This window comes from Natator depressus, chromosome 3 (assembly GCF_965152275.1).
Source record: "Natator depressus isolate rNatDep1 chromosome 3, rNatDep2.hap1, whole genome shotgun sequence".
NCBI lineage: Eukaryota > Metazoa > Chordata > Testudines > Cheloniidae > Natator > Natator depressus.
The window spans coordinates 128,844,469-128,864,029 of record NC_134236.1 but is presented as its reverse complement, the minus strand read 5'-3'; the positions used below and the strand labels follow the sequence as shown (position 1 = coordinate 128,864,029).

General features: G+C 37.6%; 1 protein-coding gene across 1 annotated transcript in view; it reads left to right on the top strand.

Annotated features, from left to right (window-relative positions):
• The window catches only part of WDR27 (WD repeat domain 27), a 176,613-nt gene that overhangs the window by 52,510 nt on the left and 104,542 nt on the right, over positions 1-19,561 (top strand). The window contains exons 16-19 of the mRNA XM_074948788.1: positions 3,029-3,132; positions 5,061-5,150; positions 14,328-14,449; positions 15,852-15,985. Of these exons, the coding sequence (XP_074804889.1) occupies positions 3,029-3,132; positions 5,061-5,150; positions 14,328-14,449; positions 15,852-15,985 (450 nt within the window). The remainder of the gene's footprint in view (positions 1-3,028; positions 3,133-5,060; positions 5,151-14,327; positions 14,450-15,851; positions 15,986-19,561) is intronic.

Below are 19,561 nucleotides of genomic sequence, written 5' to 3'. Positions count from 1 at the left end.
ATACAAACTAAGTAAAAATATTTCATTGATAATTAAAATTCACAGATAGGCAAAGTGAGTAAAGTGCTGCTAGAGAACTTATTGGAGTTTTATTTAAGGATATTTACTTTGTATATTTTGACATGTGATGATAATTTGTGTTTTACTGTTATGAAGATTTAATTTTTTGAGTTTCAGCATCTGCTGTCATTAAATAACTATTGTTTGAGTCCCCCCATAATTTCCAGCAACTATTAACTTTTAAATAATTAAAAATAATGCTTAAAAATATAAATATCCTGTGATGGGTTGGATTACAAAAACCCCCTTGTGGTTTCCAACTGATGTGCCAAGACTACTTCTGCCCCTGCCAGCTTGGGACTCCAGAACCCTGCCTGGTTGTGCCAGATATGCTTGCCGGCCACAAACACAGACCCAGGTCTGAACCATGTACCACAAACTGCAAGCTTAACTGAAAGCAGCTTAAAAAGTGTTCCTGTCTTTAACACTAAGATGTCCAACTCCCAATGGGGTCCAAACCCCAAATAAATCCATTTTACCCTGTATAAAGCTTATACAGGGTAAACTCATAAATTGTTCGCACTCTATAACACAGAGAGAGATGCATAGCTGTTTGCCGCCCCCCCCCATCCTCCAAGGTTTTAATGCATACTCTGGGTTAAATAATAAATAAAAAGTGATTTTATTAAATAAATCCTACTTTCTGTAAGTGGTTCCAAGTAATAGCAGACAGAACAAAGTGAATTACCAAGCAAAATAAAATAAAACACGCAAGTCTATGCCTAATACAGTAAGAAAACTGAATGCAGATAAAACCTCACCCTCAGAGGAGGTATTCCAGTAAGCTTCCTTTTACAGACTAGTCTCCTTCTAGTCTGGGTCGAGCAATCACTCACCGCCCCCTCCCCCCCGTGGTTACTGTCCTTTGTTCCAGTTTCTTTCAGGTATCCGTTTGGGGTGGAGAGGCTATCTCTTGAACCAGCTGAAGACCAAATGGAAGGGTCTCCCAGGGGTTTAAATAGACTTTCTCTTGTGGGTGGACACCCCTCCCTGCCCCTGTGTAGAATCCAGCTACAAAATGGAGTTTTGGAGTTACATGGGCAAGTCACATGTCCAGGCATGACTGAGTTCCTTCCCAGCCAAGCTACATTCCTAGGAAAGCTCAGATGTGGATTGGCATCTCCAAGTTCATTGTTGGCTTAAGGGCTTCTTGCTTGGGCGCTTACTGAGAATAGTCTTTTCTCAGGAAGCTGACCAACTGCTTCACTGAGGCTATTTAAAATTAAACAAGTATACAGCCAATATTCATAACTTCGAGTACAAAAATGACACATGCATACAAATAGGATGAATATATTCAGAAGATCATAACCTTTGCAGAGATATGTTAAATGGCATATGTAGCATAAAACATATTCTAGTTATGTCATATATACATTCATATGCATATTTCCATAAAGCCTTATCGGATGCAATGTCACATATCCATCAAAATTATATTACAAAATCATGCTGCCAAGTCTACTTATGTATGGAGAATTCAACATATCTTCACCTACTTACATAGTTTTTGAATGGAGAATGGATTTTGCTGAGAATTTACAAAGACATCCATTAACTAGTTTGAGTTAAACTGATTTAAAAAGGGTTCTTTAAGAAATTTAGTATCAGGAGTTCTGGATGATCTCAGTAATGGAACACCAGAGTCTTCAAACTCCCCATATAGTTAAAATTATGGAAGTGTTGTGGATAGTCTATATTTGAGAAGATCAGGTTGAAATTCAGTTAAGTTACTGGTGCATCCAATTGTTATGATCACAGACAGGGGCAGGTCAACAGCTCATGTCACTCTTAACTGGCATCATTATGACTGCAAAGGTAAGTCAAACAATCATAACCCTTCCTTTATAGCCAATTTCCATTCTACAATGCTATTGGTTGTGGTGAGTCAGGAGTATGAGGGAGATTCAGATCATGGTATGTCAAGAGGTCTCCTTGATAGGTCAGTTGTTCCAGTTGTTATTGTTTTTTAAATGATTCCCTGACCCCATGCTACCTTGGAGGTTAGTGCTTTAAAGGTTCCCATCCCCACGACACAGCGGCCTTGAATCTGCTGTGTACCAGAGCAGCAATATTACGGGACCTGCAGCAAACAGCTATAAACCTTGGTTAACTGGCCAGTATGCTTTGGCTGCTCTAGAGGAGTGTGAAGCACCCATAGCATACCAGTGAATCTGACCCTAAACGTCAAAATAAAATTATCTAATTTAGGGTTGATACTATGTATTTTCAAATCATTAGAAGTATTTGCATGGTAGCATTCTTTTTAGGATTCTTGTTTATTGTTAATATATACAAATTTTAATATTTAAAAAAAACCAAGAAAATTCCCAGACAAAACTGTTATGATGGAGTTAAAGCTGAGAAAAATATAAATATCTTAAGGGAAAGAAACATAAAAAATACTACAATTACCCCAAAAATCTAGCATTATAAGCCCAGGAAATTCAGACTTAAGCTTAACTTTAAAAGAAATCCAAACATGTCAATGTATGGAATACCCAGTTAAGGCACACAAAGAATATTAACTCTGCCCTGTAATGACACCATAAGAAATAAATATGAAAAAAAATCATTAAAATAGTTTTAATTTGGAACCAGGAGCACTAATATGCATCATTCATAACTGTACAGTTATTGCTTGTTCTGACTACAGGGCAGAATTTAGATTGTCTGCATACTTGTGTATTCGCACAACTTCATATTTTGGATTTTTATTTTTAAAGTTAACATTGACTCAATTTCCTGGGTTTCAGTGCTTGGTTATTGTGGTAATTAAAACATCCCAGTTGTGTTTTTTCACCCTTAAGTTACTGATATCTATCTGGGAATCTAAAAAAGAGGGAAGAGGTATGGATGAATTATACTTTTAATTTACTCTAACTGTAATATAAAATGTTTAGCATGTAAAGTGGAAAATGTACTGTTATGACATTTAACTATATTTTCCTTAATTTTTTTTTTTAAGAAAAAATAAAGAATATCTATTGGAAAATTCTCCTCCAACTAAATCTGAGAGACAGATATCAGTAGCTAATAAACCAACCTCTATTTGCTGTATTCAGTATTCAGGTGTGTATGACCATTGAAACATGCTATTGTCCCTGACACCTAAAATAAGGGATGTGGTTTATTTAGGCAGCAGCTTTACTCATCTGGGAGCTGTCAAGCAATAATTTGTATAGTGTTTGGGTCATTTTTCCTTCCTTAATTGTCTGCACCTGGCAGAGGGTTGCCATCACCCCCTCCACACCTGGTCCCAGCCTCCTGTGAGGGTTGAGGGGTTGGGAAAGGAGGTTGTCTCCGCACTTTACCAGACATTAGGAGCCCTACTCAAATCCTCAGCTTCTTCAGGGAGATGCCTTCCTCTAAGTTCATTTCCAATTCCAGGTATCAAGGAACTGGACCCTATAAAATGAATAGGGACATCTGTTTGGGGTAAAAAGGGGTGTTTTAAGGTGTTGAGCACCAAGAAATCATCACAAAGATTACTAAAAATGTATCGTCTAGAGAAACAAGATATAGTTGGCCAGATCTTGATAACTGTCTCTCTTACTGCCAGTTTAGGAATGTGTCTTCCATTATTTTAGACTAAGAGGGTACACCACAGTTAGAGACAAGCAAAATAATCACAATTATTAACTATGGCTACTTTATTAAAGAAAGGAAAATAAACATCAAAAAAAGACTGAATAAAGCAGAACACAAGCTATAAAGAATGATTATTTCAGTGACAATCTCTTCTCTATATCTCTGTGGAGAGCTTTCAACAGGGATTACACGTTGAGTGGGCCCACTCTGGTTTGGACACTCTTCTCGCAAGATAAAACCAAAGTATTTTATTCCCAAAATCAGCAGAGAGTCCTGTCTTGGTGTATCAGAGATAGCTAAAACAATTTATAGATGGACAAAGGAATTTTGTTTAAGGGTTGGTGGATCCTGTCATGGATAATTTAAATAATTTTATAAATAGGTATAAGTTAATAATCTTAACTAAGTTATGAAACTAAAAAGTATCTAATTCAAGTTAATTCAAATACATAAAAGAAGCCATTCAAGGAGTGATCTTCAGACTGTCAAATGAATTATTATTAAGTATCTATATTCAGATTGAATCCCACCATTTATGTCTTGTTAGCAAGGTTGGTTGGTATTTCTTCTCCAGGAATACATAGTCTAAATAATTTGCTGTTTAACAGGAGAATGCCTTTGGGAAGATTAGATTTCATAGCTGGTGGGGTGGGTGTATCATAGCATGGATTGACCCAAGCTAGAAATGTCTCTTTCCTTTTTTTTTTTGTTTGTTAATTTATTTTGCCTTCTGGTTTGCAAATGTTTTTAATACTAATTTACAGTGGGATTCCACATTTTAAGCCCCAGACCATCTTTGCTCTTTCAGAAATATGATTTGGGCTAAACAGTTTTCCCATCCTACTACATCCAGGCAAACATTAAAAGGCTTGATCCTGCCAACATTTGTACACATGAATAACTTTACTCATATGAGAAGTGCCACAGAACTTCTTAGTAAAATTTGCAGGATAAGGCTGTAAAGCTATGGTGGGGAGGGCTTGTGCCCATTTGCTTCAGAAGTTATCAGAATACTGACAAAGGAATCTTGGTGCTCTCGTAAGTATGATTATTTTTTATTTTGGTACCCCTGGAAGGGGGATGTGTCATTTATACAGAGATAGATAGTAATTTTTATAAATCAGGAAGTAGATAAATGTGACTGCTAAATATTTATGTAATATTTGTTTAGGATTTTTTCTTTAAAAAAATGACATTCTGCCTTGTAATGAGTCATATTTTTCCCCCTGCATCTTAACTGATTTCCATAGAAAGTGAGAATGGTAAACAAGTTAGATGAAAGCTGATTATATATTTTTATGTGCTGTAACATATTTTCCCCTCTGCCTGGTATATTTATGACTTTAAAAAAAATGATTAAGAGACACACTCCTCACAACCCATAAACCTGTAGGGAATCTTTTTTACAGGGGATGGAGAGCTGTTAGCTTGTGGCCTAGCTGACAAATCTTTACTGGTATTCAATTCCAACCTGACAGGAACACCAGCTGTTTTTTCAGGTAAACTTTTTGTAAATATAGTTTATATGGAGTGATGCATTTTCAGTTTAAATAAACTTGTAAATTAAAAGATTCCACTCTTGTCACTATATGAAGAATAAAAAAAACCCTACTACTTCTGAGTAAGGATATAGTAAACTTGTTTGTCTGGTTATCATTGTTCCAGGCTTGAGTTGGCTTCTGTTTTTCTAGAGTTCCTCAAATCACTGAGAAGGTAAACAATAGAAGTGTACTTGCCAGATGACTTTCAAAAGTTAAAGCCAAAAAGTTAAAATAATGATTTGGATAATGATGGTCCTGATCTTGCAGACCCCTGCTTATGAGGGGTAGCCCTTTGAAATCAAAGGGACTATTCACGTTAGGAAAGTCCCAGTCCTGCTAAGACTTATGCACATGCTTAATTTTACACGCTGTAAATAAGCCTTTTTAAGGGAAAGGCCTAAGGGTTTGCAGGATCAGGCCCTAACATTGAAAACAACAGTAAACTTCATAATTTACATAATGTCATATAGCTGGATCAGTATTTTGTTCTGGAATTGTGTAATGGAAGCTGATTTAGCCATTTTTAAAAATGGGTTTCCTTATCAGATCTAAAATAAATGATTTATGGAAAAATGATTTTGGAAAATTATGTCTCGATAATGATTCTATAATCTTATATTAATTTAGAGAGGCTTTTAAAGCATTGTGCTAAAATTAGAGTTGGATTAGAAGGTATAACATGGCTCCCTAGATATTAGATATGACTTGTCATGTTTAATTATAGAATAATTTACACCCTGTATGCTTCTCCTCAGTTATTTTGAGGTTTCTTTTAAAGAGATTACAGTATTCTGATTGTTAGCGTGTTTGTTTTTTCAGACTTTTCAGCAATTTTGTTTGTGTTTCAAATTTTGAGTTATGGGGAGGAAATTATAGCTCATAAAATGCATGTATTATATTCTTTGTTTAAGAATAATTTGGAATAAAAATGGCAAATATGTTTTCTTAAGGCGAAAGATTTACAAAATAACTTGGCTTAATTTTTAGTAATATAGTTTTATATATTTACAAAAATAAGAATACATATCTTCATTTGTAAAAACAGATGCAAAATATGTTTTAAAAGTTTATATAAATAAGCTAAACAAAGGTTACACTTTCCTGGTTAGACTTTTATCTATCAAAAAATAGCTTGTGACATTCACATTTTGTAATGATCTCTTATGTTAAAGGCAATTCTGCATATAAAATACAAGTCAGGATTTTTTGTGTGTTTTGCTAGTTTCTTCAAATTCTATTTATTATAGGCAACCGTTGATCCACTGGATCATGGTATATCCATAAAAGGTCTAGTCAGTTGCCTTATGAGTCAGCTTATGGCTGACCAGCCTTATTCAAGAGCAACACTGTTACAAATTTCACAGATCCGTGTGTTGTCTGAGTTGGAGTCCAAGATAATAGTACACTGCGTTCTTCTTTCTCACTTTGCTTCCATCCTCTGGATCAAAGCTGCTTCCTGTTGAGCTGCACCCAGTGGCAGATATTCCCTCCAGATTGGACGGAATTCTGCGCACTCCTCCCAGCTTTCTGCATTGATGCTGAGCAACTTCACCTCACTTTTGCGCATGTTGCGGTACTGCCATACAGGGTGACCCTGCTTTCTAGAGCTGTCTCGAATCTCTCTGTACAAAATATTCTTGGGGATACAGTCTCCTCCCATTCTCCTGACATGACTGAGCCATTGCAACCTCCTCCTCTTGTTAGTACAATAGAATCTCAAAGATATGAACACCAGAGTTCCGGACTTACTGGTCACCGGCTTCAGCCTTGCGGCTCCGTTCCTGGTTTCAGCCTTGTGGGGGGTGCCAGGGCTCAGGGCTTCAGCCCCACAGCCTCATTCCCAGCTTCTGCCCTGCGGGGGGTGCTGGTTTCAGCCCCAGCACTCCCCCTGTAGCTAAAGCCCTGAGTCCCAGCATGCCCGCCTCCCCTGGATGAAACAGGGAGTGGAGCCATGGGGTGCCCCAAGCCCTGGTGCCCCCCATGGGGCAGAAGCCGGGAACAGAACGGTGGGGCTGAAGCCCCGAGCCTCAGTACTTCCCCCAGATCTAAAGCCCTGAGCCCTGGTGCTCCCGAGGGTCAGAAGCCCTGACCCCCTTCTCCCTCTGCGGCTGCAGCCCCCCCACCCCAGTGGCTGAAGTCCACAACGTCTTGTTCAGAGTTACGGACATTTCAGAGTTGCAGACAACCTCCTTTCCCAAGGTGTCTGTAACTCTGAGATTCTACTGTAGTTTCTAAGTATGTCAGTCCTGCATGCTCCAGCATCTCTGTCTTTGATATTTTGTCTTCCCACTTTATTTTCAGGATCTTGCACAGGTGTATCTCATATGGAAGCTATTCAGTCTCCTGATGTGCCTAGCATATGTAGTCCACATTTCTGAACCATAAAGCAGAGATGAAAGCACACAAGTCTCATACATTTGCATCTTCACCTTAGTCGATAGTTTGCAGTTATTCCATGCATGTTTCTGTAAAAGCCGCAAATTCTTAGCTCCTTTTCCAGTTCTGTTAGTCAGTTCACTCTGAAGGTCAAGATTGCTGTTGATCATAAAACCCACGTAGCAAAAGCTGTCGACAATGCCAAGAGAGAGACCCTCCAGAGTGATGTCAGGCATTGGTTCTTCCACCCCTTGGTACATGATCACAATTTTCTTGAAACTAATTGTCAATCCATGACACAGAAAATCTACCCAAGAGATTTAGCAGGGAAGATTCGCTCTGGGCAATGAAAGCTGCATCATCTGCAAACAGGAACTCTCTCAGCTCTTTCACCTTGGTTTTCACTCTAAACCTTGTGATGTTGAACAAGCCTTCATCTAGTCTGATTTGAAGATAAATGCCATCATTGCTGTCCTTAAATGCATGAAAAGGCAGGAATGAAAAGTATGTTAAACAGCATAGGGTCTTAGACACACCCATTTCATCCCCTTTATTGATGCCAAAGGCATTTGATTCCATATTTTCATATATTACAGTTGCCCTCATACCTGGATGTAATGAATGAATGATCAGCAATTTTGGGGGGACAACCCAGTTTCTTCAGAATGATAAAAAGGGCCTGTCTGTTGACTATATCTTTTCACCTGTATTACTGTGGGTGAAAATATTCTAGAAGGCCATATGTAAAATCAGTGGAGAGGGCATTTTCCTAGTGTTAGTGACTGGTTGGGCAGACCTTGTAATGTTTGTGGGAGAATTGTTTTGTTTTTCCACATCTTAGTCTATGTAGTTTGGAGTACTTTTAATCATACGTTAGTACTAGTATGTCTTGTTTTAAAAAAGGTATAGAGAGAAGAGATTTGTTAACTTCTAAAGAGAACCTCTGTTCTTACCTCTCCATAATCTATAAAGGGAACAACAATTTCCTCCATCTTCCATTACTCTCTTAGCTGAAAACACACTCCTCCCTTAGATAAGCAATGCTTTATTTCTCTTGATTTTCCAATTCTGATAGTCAGTTCAGTCTGAAGGCCAAGATTCTTGCTGATCATAGAACCCAAGTAGCAAAAGCTGTTGACAACGCCAAGAGATTTACCCTCCAGAGTGATGTCAGGCAGCGGTGAATCAGTGTTAGAAAGTCGTTAAGTTTCATTTACATATTTCTGTTCTTGTGATTTTTTTTTAAGTTAAAGGGTTTTCCCTTTCCAATAAAGGATTAGATAATATGCAGTTATACTAACCTATGGAATAAGATCTTTTTTACTAGTATGTTCCCCTCTTTCTTAAAAACAAACATTGTATATAAAGCAAAAGACCAAATAGATTTGTTCTTTAAACTAAGCTAGTGTACACCGAATAATCCCTCTTCATGCTAATTTAAAAGCCTTCTCAAGGGCATATGTTTGTTTATAGTGGAATGGTGGTAGCACTATAATTACAGTTGTGCCAGAGTTTTCATTAAAAAATAAGTTTTGATGGGGTGGGGGTGTTGTTTTTAACAGAAGGTATTTGTATCAGATATGTTTCTTGTCCTCACTTTTAAGATGATTGTCTATTACCTTATTGTATTGTTGCAGCTGTCGTTGCCCCATCAATGTTCTCAGCCTTCACCACCTGCCAGTTTACTTCGTCCACAAATATTTTTCTCTCTTTATCCCTTTCCAGCCTTTATATATGACACTCTGAAAAGATTTGTAGATCTTATCTTCAAATCCTTTCTTAAAATGCATTCAGAACATTGCTATTTGATAATGGCTAGGTAGATGGCAAGCTAAACTGTGGGCACAGTCTACACAAAAATGTTCTTGTTATTGTTTATCCTGTGGCGTATGCCTATCTGCTTGTGTTATTTACCTCAGTTTTTTATCATTAATCTAGACTATGAATGCCTTTTGTGCTGGGATGATCTCTTAAATACATGTTTATAAAGCCTCTAGTAAAATGGGGCCTGATCCCTGCTTAGAGCATCTATGCGCTACTGAAATATAAATAATAATAGTATGAGATCAACCATTTCAATTGTATAGCACCAGATCTGTGTGTTTTTTCCCCCTTCACATAGCTTGGTCTGCACATCTCAGAGTATCAGGGAATCCTGTATTGATTTCCTACTTACTTTCTAACAACTGTGCTGCTATTTGGAGCACCAGATTATTATGTTTACAACTTCATTTTTTTGTCAAAGGCACTAATTAATTCTCATTGAGAATGTAAAATCATTGCAAGTTTGAACTTCATTTTTTTTAAAAAAGGAAAAAAAAAAAAAAAAAAAAAAGGCAGCAGCAGCAGCTAAGTTATTTGAGTGCCAAGAAAGCATCTGGACATTTTTCTGACTGGTGGAAAACACCTTTTTGTACATCATCATGGAGGAGCATTACAGCCCCAATATACCAAAATCCAGTTAACTGGAACTCTTGGTTTAAATTAAACTTGTTTTTATCGCCTGTGGTTGTACTGTATTCCTATTCAGAGTTGGCTCTGGGTGCTGCAGCTCTTAGAGCGAAGCAAAGAGTATGCTGGCCAGCTTTAAAAGGGTTACAGGTAGCATGGCTCTTTTGAAGCCAATCACTCTACAAAGCCAGCCAACATCATATTCAGTGTGCCTCAGGATTGGGGAGCCCTGAGTGAAAACTCTTTTGAAGCCAGTTGGCCTCTTCTTTACTGTGCCTGGGGTTCGGGGACCTAGACTGCAGAAAATGTAAGTGTCCTGGATAGCTCCTGCAGTTTTCCAAACCTCAGATTTTCCTAAGGTTTCTCACGTGCCCTGCCATTTTTGGAAAATAGGAGTTGTGTTATACTGTGTTTTTCACTTTTTACACAGATAACTCAAGTACCTCAATAGAACCTTACAAAATTTAAAAAAATAAACAACCCCCTACTCCCCCTTTGTTCTGAGAATTAAGGACTGGCGTTGAAATTTTACCTGAAGGGGTATGATCATTTTGGGTGTGAAAGTTACTGCACTGTGATACAGACATAAAATGGAGGTGCCTTCTCTACTTGAATTATTGTGTTGATTATTATACAAATAATAAAGTATAACAAAACTCAAGATATATTCGGCAGTTGACAGGCAAAAATGTTATGAGTCCCTGATCTGAAGAGTTTACAATCTAAATACTATAATTTATAAACCAGTTTATGTTGATACACTATATCATTGAAAACCTTAACTACAGTTTTCTCTTCTTACATGCTGCAACAGTACAATATCACAGGGTAATTAAAGTAATATATAGATCTGTTCCAGGCAGAACTGCAGTTGACTGAAATATAAAAATGTGCACAAGGGGGCAGCATAGGAACTTTAAATGTCAACTGAAATTCAACATATTTCTTATAGGGAAATAAGATTAACAAAACATGATGATTGGCTTTTATGTAACATTTTTCTTTGAATTGTATGCAATTATTAGCAGGACAAATATATTCTAAATTAGAAATTATCAATTAACTAATTGATTTCTATATAGTGTGTCTGAATTTTGAACTGCTGTCTTCGTAGTAGCTAACTCTTATTTTAACAGCCTTAAACCAAACTGAAAAAGGCTGCTTCTTCTATAAACTGTTTACTGATGAGGGGTTATAGCTATTGTAAACTATGATCTGCAATCAATAACTATCTCTTTTTATGAAATATTTTCTTAATCGTAATCAGCTGCTGTAGGACTGTGTACAGTGGAAGCCACTTATTTCCTTGTGGTTATAATAACAAATTGCTAGCAATAAAAATATTAAATTGTAGCATTGTAAGGCCTACATCTTCTCAGAGTTGGAATCTGGAAACCATTTAACAGTATTTAAATGGATATTTTGCCTTCAGGTCAAATTCCATTAAAATATGATTCATATAACTAACTATTCATGGTTCTTTTCTTTGTAGTATTGCCTATTTACTTGAGTTTTATCTTCAAGGACATTTCTTTACTAAATTCTCCTTTCTAGTGAATTCACAAAATTAGATTTAGGGCTACCGTAATCTGTAAGGTGAATTAAGAGGGAGGTTCTTTTGTAATTGTTGATCTTGGTGTGGTGGTGGGTTGTGTTCTGTAGAATCAGACCTTGTCTGACAAAGTATCTGGTATTATTTCAAATGGCTGAGGCAAATGCAAGGGTGCCTAAACCATTTTAGAACCACCTTCAAATGCCACACTCCTGCAGGTCACAGACACCATGCCTTCTTGACCTACTCCTTTCAACTGTCCTCCTAACAGCCCTGTTGACTTCCGCTGGAATTTTTGACCCTCAGCACCTCTGATAATCAGATTCCAAACACCTTACATTAAGCATCCGAACAACGAGGTTCACAATATTTTGAAAATGGAGGTCCTTTCCCTCTAAGTAGCTTTCCATTATTTGGATAACTTCTTAAAAGAGAGCCTGATTCAGAGCCCGAAGACCATAAATAACAATGGAAGTATAACCCTCCTAAAGTTAGAGTTCTTTTTAGGCTGAGATCTTTCATCAGCAAACTCTTACAGGTCCTAGTGGAACTGAAAAGGTCCAGGACAGAGAATCGACCATACTACTTATATTCTTGTTTCAGTACTGTAAGTTTGGTGGTGTTCAACCTTTTGCTGAGGATGGGGGTGAGTCCTAAGGGTAAGTGGTCATAGAGGCTGATTAATCAGAGAATAGCATTCTCTGACTTTGGAAGCCTGACATTAAAAAGGTTAATTGCATTTCTATTTTCTGGGGAAGTTTTCTGCTACAATTTGACTAATATTAGTCTGAGCCACTGCTAAATTACCTATCTGAACAGGTTGATTTTAAGCAAACAAACTGTACAATCTCTATTTTAGTAACATATTATGCAAGATTAATTATATATATTGGCAATAGTATATTTACAGGCAATTCAGTGTTTCTCATTTACATTTTTCTTTTTAGACACACAGTGAAAACCCAGTGTCTGAAGCAAATCTATTTTTATTTTTTTTTAAAATCAACCCTCGCACAATATGGCAATGTGTTGACTTAGCCATATCACAACAATTACTTCATATGACCTGGCTTCACATCCATATTTATGTGGCCAGAGAAGATTTTCTACAAAAGTACCTAATATCAAGAACTAAAATTGTAAACCTGATTTTCAGTGAGACAAATAAAACTGCTGTTGATCTTATGGAACAAATGGAATCAAACTTCAGAAAGTATTTTATGTTTCAAGACAAATTACCTTTGAGCTTTTTGAAAAGCCTAATGGTATTTTATTTTAAATGCGAAAGAAGTCTTTAGATCTTTAAAAGATAAATCATCAAACTGGTACAATAATCAAGTCTTGCCGTGGGCTAAAACTCCGCTCTGCTTAGTTTATCTTTATCTCACCAGTAAAGATCTCCAAATGCCCCATTGTTGCTAACTTATATAGAGGCTTGAAAGGATTTCATTTTTATTTTTTCATTAGTTTTGATGAACAGTGATTTTTACATAGAAGTATTTCTTTAGTGTTAATTGACAGATTGATATTGTAGGAATTTAAAAGTATTCAGATACTATTTCAAATTTTGAGTAAATAAAAATGACCATGCAAAAATCAACCATGTAATAAAATCAGGAATAAAACATGTATTATTTTCTCAGTAATTCCCTGATAGCATTGGCAGCAAAATGTGCGCCAGTTGTATACAATGTAACAATTTGATTCTTCTTTAACATTGTGAATTTGGATTATTAATGAAAGACATTTTTCATCTGTTTTTGGGTGGAGAGAAAAATCAACAAGGATTGATGTTTACTGATTTAAATCAAACTCTTTGAAGCTGTCATAAATATAAAGGGAAGAGTACCCACCCTTCCGTATACAGTGCTATAAAATCCCTCTTGGCCAGAGGCAAAACTCTTTCACCTGTAAAGGGTTAAGAAGCTAAGATAACCTCTCTGGCACCTGACCAAAATGACCAATGAGGAGACAAGATACGTTCAAAGCTGGAGGGGGGCGGGGAACAAAGGGTCTGTCTGTGTGATGCTTTTGCCAGGAACAGATCAGGAATGCAGCTCAGAACTCCTGTAAAAAGTTAGTAAGTAATCTAGCTAGAAATGCATTAGATTTCCTTTTGTTAAATGGCTGGTAAAATAGGCTGTGCTGAATGGAATTTATATTCCTGTTCGTGTGTCTTTTTGTAACTTAAGGGTTTGCCTAGAGGGATTCTCTATGTTTTGAATCTGAATACCCTGTAAGGTATTTACCATCCTGATTTTACAGAGGTGATTCTTTTACTTTTTCTTTAATTAAAATTCTTCTTTTAAGAACCTGATTGTTTTTTCATTGTTCTTAAGATCCAAGGGTTTGGGTCTGTGCTCACCTGTACAAATTGGTGAGGATTTTTTACCAAGCCTTCCCCAGGAAAGGGGGTGCAGGGCTTGGGGGCGGGGGGGGGGAGATGTCTTCAAGTGGGCTCTTTCCCTGTTCTTTGTTTAACACGCTTGGTGGTGGCAGCATAGGGTTCAAGGACAAGGCAAAGTTTGTACCTTGAGGAAGTTTTTAACCTAAGCTGGTAAGAGTACGCTTAGGGGGTCTTTCTTGCAGGTCCCCACATCTGTACCCTAGACTTCAGAGTGGGGAAGGAACCTTGACAGAAGCCTATACATAAAAGCTATTTTTAAAATGCTGAATAATTATATCCAATCAATATGTTATCTCTGGGTGAATATGAGAAATAGATTTTCTGATATTACCATTATTATTTTTGTTAGGTCATGATGGTGCAATTAACTCTGTTGGCTGGAGTCATGACAAGAGGTGGTTAGTTTCTGCATCAGAAGACAGAACATTAAGGATCTGGTCAGTCTGCAATTCAGAACCTGCCCTATTTCTGGTAATGAGTAACTCATGTCAGTTAGACACATAGTAGGCCTTGTTCTGCATATTATCAGTACCCAAAACTCTCTTTTGTTGGGAGCCCAGGTTAGGACACACAGTGCTTGACTTAGTATTGCCAACTTCAAGAGATGAAAAATCATGAGTCAGACCACCAGAAATCATCAGATTGGCCCAAAGAATGATGATTTTTTTTTAAAAAAGGTTCTATTGTGTTTTTTAGGTCAATCCCTGGATTTTTGAACTCCCCCTGCCCATCCCGAGGCTGTGTGCATGTGACAATTAGTGTTGCCCACTCTCTCACATGTACTGGATAAGGTGATTTTGGCCCCTGTTTGCAGGAGCTCTCACCCCCACATCTGCCACTCTCCTACCCAGCAATTAATCCAATCCCCCATCAGTTCTGTCCCCACCCAACCCCCCTCAATTCAGCCCCCTCTCACTTCAGTTCCCTAGGCTCCATCGTCACCACCCTATCAGTTTAGGCCTTCTGCCCCATCAACCCCCGCCAGCCTCAGAGCACTATCCCAGCACTCACTCCATCGACCCAGAACCCACCATCAGTACAGCCTCCCTACCTCATCAGCCCCCATCCTCTTCACTTCAGCCCCCCTGTAGCTCCCAGGCCATAGTTCAGCCCTTCCAGCCTCACTTCTGCTCCTCTTAGGGTTCTTCACTCTCCTCAGGCCTGGGGTGGCTGTAGTGGGGTCACCTCTCCCACTTCCCAGACTGGCAGGGGAGCAGCTGCCCGGGGCAGACTGTCACTGATTTCTAAGTAAAATTAAGCCTCACTCATGATCTTGGTGATAGAACTCTACAATGTCAGGATTTTTTTCAGCCATGGCTGATCATGAGTGAGGCTTAATTTTACTGAGAAAGCATGTCTCTCGTGATAAATTTGCAAGAGTTGGCATTTTGTCTGACTTTGAGTTGCTGAGTACTTACAGCTCTGACACCAGTGAGAACTATGGGTACACAGCACCTTTGCAAGTCAGGCCTTATGTGTCTCAAGTTATATAACCAAAAATTGAGGCACCCAAACTTCTGAAAGTTTTGGCTTTACTCACTGTACTCTATAATTCTTCATACTTTTATTGGCGCTAGTCTGTAATACCATGTTTAATTTCAGTCTGTCCCTGAATTCCAATTTAAAAAAATGGAAGTTTAATATGTTAAACCAGATTACATTAGATTTAACTGACTACAGATGTTATTAACGTTGGTGCCAACTAATGGAAACAAAAAAAAAGTAGATCTTGGGATGAGTAAGTATTGAGAATGAAAAGGGCATATCTTTACTCAGTTAACCTGTTCTGTCTTAGTGCTATAAATTCCCTGGAAAAAATTATATAGTATATATTATATAGATTCTATTCTTAATTATTCACTTTGCATTTCAGGGCAAGGAGATGTTCCATAAATCTATACGCTTTGCACAGTTTTATTACATAGATACATTTATATTGCTGTGTTGTGGAGCTGAATTTCATCTGTTAAGTTACTATCTTGACACGAGCAAGGATGACCTAAAACGGTTGGTAAAACATTTCCATTAATGGAACAGTGTTCTATCAGTAGGTGCTTTGTGGATTATTTTAACAAAAGTAATCTCACATATATCTTTGACTGGGTATCACAAAATGAAAATGAATCATGTCCGAAAAGTTTTTTGATCAAGAATATATTTTCAGAGGCAAAGGTTACTACTACTATTGTCGTTAACCTCCTAAAACTGCTCTTTACATTTTGTTGCCTCTGCTGAAATATGTATTCATGCCTTAATTACTTCTCATTACAGTTATTGAAACTAACTTTTTTATGGTCTTCCTCAATATTTTCTGAACTTCAGAGGTAGCCAGATTTCATTTGCCAGAGCAGGAAAGCAACTGTATCACTTCCATCACTTTCACTGGCTTTCTGTTACCACATACAATTCAAATATTGTTTTCTTAGTCTTGAAACTTGTGCATGGATTTCCTCCATTCTGCTGTAGGCCTGTTCTACTATATCCACCTACTCCTCCCCCATTAACCTGTTTTTCTAGTTCTTGCCTTCTCTTAGTCCTTTTCCCAAGTCTCCCCTCTGTTACAGGTCATTCTCTCACTTGAACTGACCCAATTATACGGAAATGCCACTGACTTCCTGTTAATCTTTTAATTTACAACTGAAACTTCACACCCTTCCAATCTCCCATTACTGCGTGTTTCTGTTTTCCATTCACTGTTGCTAGTTTACAGCAATACTTTTGAGCATCCGTATAATTCTAAAATTTCATCTTTGGTCTTTATATTTTTATGCCACCATTATGCTGCAATTTCCTTTCTACTATTTTTCAGTTCTACTTTTTTAAACTTAAGTTTCCCTTTCTGTAAAATGGGGATAATACTCCTTACCTACCTTTGTAAGTCCATTTTTTGATCCTAGAATCAGGTGCTATAGAAATTTCAATCCTGATGTTTCAGATCCAAATGACTAAAGCTTTATTTTCTAATTCTAAGCTTGTTTAATGGATTGATTTTCTTAGTATTTTTGTGGACTTACTCAAAAGCTATGAAGCAGTTATGTTGTAGGATAACTGGACGATATCTGGAAATCTCTATTTTTGTTCAAATATTTTCCTCTCGATGCTGCAGGTATCCATTAAATCAGTATCACTTAAAGCAATGCCGACTCCTAACACCATGCCATTAGTTTCCTTGGGTTATTTTTTGTAATGCTAAAAGGACAAACTTGAAACTGTTGACATTATAAAAAAAAACCCCAGATTATTCTGAGGACCAGTTGTTATTAAAAAGGAAGTATTTTTAAAAAGTTTAATTTGCTTTGACATTTTATTTATGGCTTTCCTCCAGTCCATTTCCTGGCATTTTTACTTTTGTAAAGCACGGTGTCACTTCTTTTGTTTCTCACAACTCTCACTCCATGCTCTGAGTTTGGAAAAATGCTTGTTGGAACAGATTCAAGAAGTCTAGAAGGAACCATAAAGAATGCTTTAATCCTTTAATTAGAAGAGCATGGTAATGCAATCTGGATGGCCAATGGATTCTCTCAATTTTTAGAGGTAAAGACAATACAATAATAAATAGTAATAATCTTAATACTGTTCCCATTCTGTGGGGCCTTCCAAACAAGGGTGTCAAAGAGTTCTGTAAGCGTTAAAGAATAAACATCACAATATCCCTGTGAGGTGGGTAAGTATTTTCTAAATGAGAGAAGTGAGGCAGAGAGAGCCTTCTTTGCAAATGTCACACGAGGTTTGTTGCAATCCTAGGAGTAGAATCCAGAAGGCCTGACTACTACGTCTATGGTTAAATGCAAAATCATCCTTTTTATCGAGAACTTCCTTAACTAAATGGTAACATCAGAGAGTGTAAAATTTCCTCATGTCAGAATACATACAAAACTACTCAGGATCGTTAAGTCCCAGGCAGACTGTGAAGAGCTACAAAAGGATCTCACAAAACTGGATGACTGGGCAACAAAATGGCAGATGAAATTTAATGTTGATAAATGCAAAGCACATTGGAAAACATAATCCTAACAATACATATACAATGATGGGGTCTAAATTAGCTGTTACCACTCAAGAAAGATCTTGGAGTCATTGTGGATAGTTCTCTGAAATCATCCACCCAATGTGTAGTGGCAGTCAAAAAAGCAAACAGAATGTTGGGCATCAAGACAGGATAGATAATAAGACATAAAATATCATATTGCCTCTATATAAATCCATGTTACGCGCACACCTTGAATACTGCCTGCAGATGTGGTCGCCCCATCTCAAAAAAGATATATTGGAATTGGAAAAGGTATGAGGAGAGATTAATAAGACTGGGACTTTTCAGCTTGGAAAAGAGGTGACTAAGGGGAGATATGATAGAGGTCTATAAAATCATGAGTGGTATAGAGAAAGTAAATAAGGAAGTGTTGTTTACTCCTTCTCATAATACAAGAACAAGGGACTACCAAATAAAATTAATAGGTAGCAGGTTTAAAACAACCACAAGAAAGTATTTTTCACGCAACGCACTGTCAACCTCTGGAACTCCTTGCTAGAGGGTATTGTGAAGGCCAGTACTATAACGTGGTTCAAAAGGGAGCTAGATAGATTCATGGTAGATAGGTCCATCAATGGCTATTAGCCAGGATGGGCAGGAATGGTGTCCGTAGCCTCTGTTTGCCAGAAACTGGGATTGGGTGACAGGGCATGGATCACTTGATAACCTGTCTGTTCATTCCCTTTGGGGCACCTGCCATTGGCCACTGTCAGAGAACAGGATACTGGGCTTGATGGACCTTTGGTCCGACCCAGTATGGCCATTCTTATGTACATAACTGCTGGTGAAAGCAGTGAAAATTCACTATCTGCCATTAATTTTAATTTGTTTTCAGATTGCGATGCTTCATATCCTTGAGTGCATTCAGTCCATTTAAAGAACCTGAAGCAGACAAAACTTGTCGGTTTTTTTTATTTCAATTTTGCAGTCAGCCCTGACATACCTTTTTAGGAAGGGAATCAACAGTACGTAAGGAATTCAAAATGAGATAAAAATGAGAATTCAAATGACTGAACTATTAATTCTATATCAGTTATTTTAGCACTTATTCATGGTAACAGTATGTACCGAATAAATGAACAAACTATGGAACATGTACTCTGACATTTTAAAATGTCAGACTGTATTGTTGGTCCCAGAATGAGAGAGACAAGGTGGGTGAGGTAATATCTTCTACTGGACCAACTTCTGTTGGTGGAAGAGACAAGCTTTTGAGCTTCACAGACTTAACAGAAGTTCATCCAATAAAAGATATTACCTCACCCACCTTGTCTCTCTCATTCTGGGACTAACATGATAACAAAAACACTGCAAACAAGCTGTACCAGCACATACTGTACATGGATAGGCAGAATTCCATGCTAAGTGTTTCAAGCTAAGAAGAGTCCTTAAAATGCTGATAAATAGTAAAATGTTGAGTTCAGGTACTTCAGAAGAGTTTGTTTTCAACAGGATACCTACGGGATCACGTGGAGTTTTACTGCACAAAAATAAGCTTGTTCTAGCTCTCTACCCAGTGCTTATTAGGGTTTGTTGTTATCCAGTACATCAGA